This window comes from Austrofundulus limnaeus, unplaced genomic scaffold (genome assembly GCF_001266775.1).
Source record: "Austrofundulus limnaeus strain Quisiro unplaced genomic scaffold, Austrofundulus_limnaeus-1.0 Scaffold79, whole genome shotgun sequence".
In the NCBI taxonomy this organism is placed as follows: Eukaryota; Metazoa; Chordata; class Actinopteri; order Cyprinodontiformes; family Rivulidae; genus Austrofundulus; species Austrofundulus limnaeus.
The window spans coordinates 1,866,145-1,871,059 of NW_013952481.1; the positions used below are offsets into that span (position 1 = coordinate 1,866,145).

The following is a 4,915-nucleotide window of genomic DNA, read 5'->3' on the forward strand; positions in this document are numbered from 1 at the left end:
TTGTTTTCAATTAAATTAAATAAAATTTAAAAATAAAATAAAAATGATCATTTCAACAGATGATTTGGACTTAAAAATTAGAATTTTTAATTTTTTTCCCGCAAAAAAAAAACAACTGTCAGTATAAAATCTGAATGATCAACCTTTCAGTTCAACCAGGTTTCTGTGTTTCTAAAAAAATTATATTTAACATAGTAGCAGTCTTTCCATGTGTTTCTGAAACTCCTTTCCTCTTTATAAATCTCGTTAAGTGCCTTTCAAACTGCACCCAATGAGACGGGAAAGCTTTGCTCCATAAAACAGAAGAGAGATGGGTTATGCAAGATAAATGGGCAAACATAATCACAAATGCAATAAATGGTTTAATGTTTGGCTTTAATTGCAGAAGAGGTTCTGTTTAATTTGGATCATGATTGTGCCGGTAAACGAGGACGCTTCAGCGCCTCATATCCTCAGCCCAGACTGGTTTTGTGTCCGTGGAGGGACATTAAAACGAGGAAAAAATCCAAAYGAAGTGAAATCTATCAGATGTTTCCTGTAAGAATTGCTCTGCAACCAACAAATTATAGACTTAATAGGATCACTGAGCACTAGCAGAAATAGGAGACATTCAGAGTTCAGCAACAAAACACTTGTTTGTTGAAAAAAATGTAGTTTGTGGGAAGAAAACCAAGAACAAAAACCACAAAAACCTCACTTTTTATAAAGCAAGATCTTATATTTAAGTCAGCTGGAAGCAGACTATCAGAAGACAAATTTGTCATTTGATTAAATCTTGTAGCTAAAATGTTTTCCTGGTTGTGAGTTCAGGGTCGCAGCCTGCAGGAGCAGAATCTGTGTCACAAAAACAGCTGGGAGTCCTTCGCCTTTGTGGATGAGGAAGAAGAGGAGGAAAAAGAGAAGGTGAGCCTGTTTGCTTCTTAAACCTGTCTTTTGCAGGTTTTAGTTCCTGAACTTTAAAGCCACAAGGTTTTTAATCACATGCCTCACTTGTTTGTTTAGCACATGTCATGTTATAAAAGTCTTACATTTCAAAGTTTAATAAAAACTTCATCCCAGTTGGATCTGACTGAGTTTGGTTTTTCTATCGTCTGCAGGACAGTCCTGTTCAGGAGGAGAGAAACGGACCCCTACCGCCTCAAAAACCTCTGGAGCCTTCATCAAACCACACKCCTCCTGCACCTGGTGACTTCACTCATTACATATTTTTGTTTCATGTATTCAAGATGGATCCTTTTGAAACTACACTGAATCTAATTACCTTTCTGTTGCAAAGGAAAATAAGTAAASCCCAGAGTCAGAATGTGTAAAAGAAAAAGATTTATTGAAGTTAGCAGTCTGTGATCTGTCACCTAGCTGTGAACCGACCAATCAGACTTCTGTAAAAGTTAACTCTGATTAAACTCTTAAAAAGACAAACTGTAAATTTCTCTGAGACTTCAGGACTTTATTGTTCAGACTGGGAGAGTTGGGAAATATGGTGCAGCTGAAMAACAAAACATCTTAAGGAAGTCTTYYAGGGAAACATCAACATWTTATTCAAAATCAAACATTTACTTCAAATTAGCTCCAAAACACAAAATAATCTCATCAGTTTCTAAGTATTTCCTAAGTAATGACTTTTTATGACTTCTTTATCAGTTTTATAAGCTAAAATGATAAAAAAGCAAGTTCTTTATTTATATCCAGGTTGTCAATATATGCAAAACATGAGTGACTTCCTGCACAATTGCATGAAACTGCAGGTGATGTTATTTTGCATTTAGTTTAAAATGCTTTTATTTTGAAACTCAGACATGAAAGGCGGCTGATGTGAATAATTTTCTCACGTTCTGATGCTAGTTTTAGTTTTTCTGCCCTCAAACAATCAGACTAAGTTTATAACCGCGCTGAGCGAAAGTTTGGCTTTTTGTTCTGCCAATAAGCAGCTGGTGTGTGTGTGTGTGTGCGTGTGTCAATGTGTGTCTGTTGTGTTAAACTCCTCAGCAGCTCATCAAACTCACCAACAGGCCGTCTCCCAGTAAAACCGTCTCCAGGCAACAGCGATGAAGACTTCCTTTGTTTCTTGCAGATTCTTGACGTTTCTTTTTTTGCAGATCGGTTATTTTCTCCTCTGAGCTGCATTTCTATAATTCGTTGCTTTTTTTCTTTTTTTCTTTTCTCTCCTCCACTTTTCCTCGGCTCTGCATTTAGAAAAAGCTCCTCTGCAGTCGGTGAGGAAAACACTCCGAGGCCTCTTCACCTCCAAGAGCAGACAGTGTGAGAAAGAGCTGCAGGTGTGTTCGTGTCATTATCTCTTATTGGTCTGAACAGGATTTGTACTCCGTCAGCATGTCTGCTTTTCTGTGGAAATCTGAAGATTTATCTCCAGCTGCCCAAAGGGAAAAGTGGACAGTCGTGTTTTTACCTGAGACATCTCTACAACTGATTATATTTTGGGTTCAACCCAATTTAAATTGGTAGCTACAGCCAACTGATGCTAAAAAAATGCTAAAATAGATTAAATATACTTTATTAAGTCCTCTTTTTTGTCTCTTTAAAACTTTTCTTAGCAAAAAGTACTATTCGTATACTTACCATACACTAAAATGAGACAGTGTATTTGAAGTTTACTTTTTATAAACTATATTTGATATACTTACAAATAAAATAGTGCAGTATGCTTGGCCTTATACTGAACAGAATAAAGAGAAGTTTAAGACATTAATTCTATAGACTTAAACTTGTGCTTTTTTAAAATGTTATATAATTTGTTCTCAAGATTCTGTCTTGTGATTTTGTAATGCGTTACAGTGTAGTGTACATACAGTATGGATTGTRTTTAATAATACTTCAGGAAGTATTTTTCAGTACACAAACACTATTCTACAATTAGGCAAAATTATTTCTAATCTAACAATACAAATGATAAAAAAATAACATTTATTTTTAGTAATAAAGACTTAAATAAACAGAAATGAGGACTAGACATACTGTATATAACTAGTGCAATGGTAGTGTAGAAATAAGTATACTCGTGGTATACTTTAAATATAATTCAACAAGCTCAAATGTGAACCACAAGTATATACATAGTACACGAGTGTATATAGATGAGTGTACTTGAATGTATAATTTGGTAAACTTAAAAAGACTTTATAACGGAATACTTTGCCTTTTCTAAACTAAAAAGAAAATCCCAATTTAGTCTGAATAAGTATTAAATCAGTATACYTTCTAGTACAGTACAAGTACATGATGCATAGTATAATTAAACTTATATTCATGTATATTTATTAAAATGAACTTCAAATACTTTTTGCCAAAGAAAACCAAGTTTGTTAGCCAAATATCTTATGAACCACAGCACAGAATTTAGTGAAACCTAGCTAAAAGTTCATCTACCAGTCTATAATAAGCACAGTCCAATATGGCCGCCACAAAAATTCAACATTGGCCAACACCAGATTTTTTGTTTGTTTTACAGAAATTGAGCTAAAATTTGTTATGGTAGTAGCTGAGAGTGACCCACCACTCAGAGTGCTGTCAGCTCCTGCTTTCATCATTAAATGATTAAAATATAAATATTTATCGGGGATTGGGTTCTTCAAAGTACACAGCCAAAATTTCACATAATACTTCTCCGATTCTGCAAGGTGAACTGTTCAATAAAAAAATCTACTTTTTATTCAGATAGTTTTTTTACAGACTGACGCTCAGGATTGGCAGCTGCTTCAGACGCTGAAAGTCTGACGTTAGTTTCTTTCCCCCTCCTCTCATGTGGAAATGGAGACGCCTTAGATTGGATGTTGAGTTATTACATTCAGCTCTGCTCTGCGGCGAGTCTGACTCACAGCCAAAACAAAGCGTGTCACCTGCAGAAAGGGAAAGCTGACGGGACTGAAGTGCGTGCTCGCAGGAGCAGAACCTGATTGCTGCCCACTGCTCGCCCGTCTGATTATCAATTACGTCTCTGGGTTCGGTCGTGTTCCTTGGCGGGGAACGTTTCTACCTCAAACAAGTTTTCATTACCAGAATATCAAACAGGCACGCAGAGGAACACCAAACCTCAGCTGACTTCTGTTATTAAATTAGATATTTGTTCACCTAATAAGCTGCTTCCAGCCAAACTCTGAAAACTAGATCATYGTGTGACTCGTGTACCTGTCTGAAAATAATAGCTTCAATGATTTACTCTGAAAATGAAAATTATTCATTTTTTATTCTGTTTGCTTAAAACARCTTTGCTTGTGGCTAAAATTTAAATTCATTTTTTCACATTAGATGATATTTGTTTCTTGCTTCAAGGACAAATTTCACCAAGACGTCCTGTAAAAGAAAAAAAAAAAAGCTGCTCATTAATTCACTTTTACAGAATAAATCACAGCAGATGCTGACCTCAGGTTTATTTCATAACTTAAAGAGTGACGTTTATTTCTAAAAGGTGAAACAAATAAAATGACGGCTCAATGAAAACTTCTTGTATTTGATTAAAATAAAACTTCTAATGTTTKTTGTACGATTTAAAACAGATCCTACAGGTTAAAAGATGTATTGTTTTGTTAAAATCCTGACTTACTTTTGTTTATTTGTTCTCCAGGAGCCGAGCTCTCCTCCTCTGTCAGACACAATGACACCAGATGAGGTAGGATAACAAAGTGATGATGAATTTCTATGATTTTGATTTTTTTTCTTGTAAAACATGAGGTTGAGTTTTCGCAGGATGATCATCAGATTTAAATCTGTCATTTTATTTTAGAACAAAATAACAAAGTTATTCTGCTGAGTCTTTATTTCTAAATGACTTAAAGATTTCAGTAAAGATTTAATCTGCTTCTGCTGTACAAAAATAATGATGAATGAAGCAGTGAGCTTTACTTTTATTTTCTTTTTTCATTTAAATCAAATTGTATAGAGGACCTAAACTGACATAATT

The 4,915-nt window shown here is 34.9% G+C and overlaps 1 protein-coding gene across 2 annotated transcripts in view; it reads left to right on the plus strand.

The window, feature by feature from the left end:
* The window catches only part of clcn1a (chloride channel, voltage-sensitive 1a), a 32,119-nt gene that overhangs the window by 19,974 nt on the left and 7,230 nt on the right, over window positions 1-4,915 (plus strand). For both annotated transcript variants that reach the window (XM_014011342.1, XM_014011343.1), the window contains 4 exons: window positions 811-903; window positions 1,098-1,185; window positions 2,194-2,276; window positions 4,580-4,624. In XM_014011342.1, coding sequence (XP_013866796.1) covers window positions 811-903; window positions 1,098-1,185; window positions 2,194-2,276; window positions 4,580-4,624 — 309 coding nt within the window. The remainder of the gene's footprint in view (window positions 1-810; window positions 904-1,097; window positions 1,186-2,193; window positions 2,277-4,579; window positions 4,625-4,915) is intronic.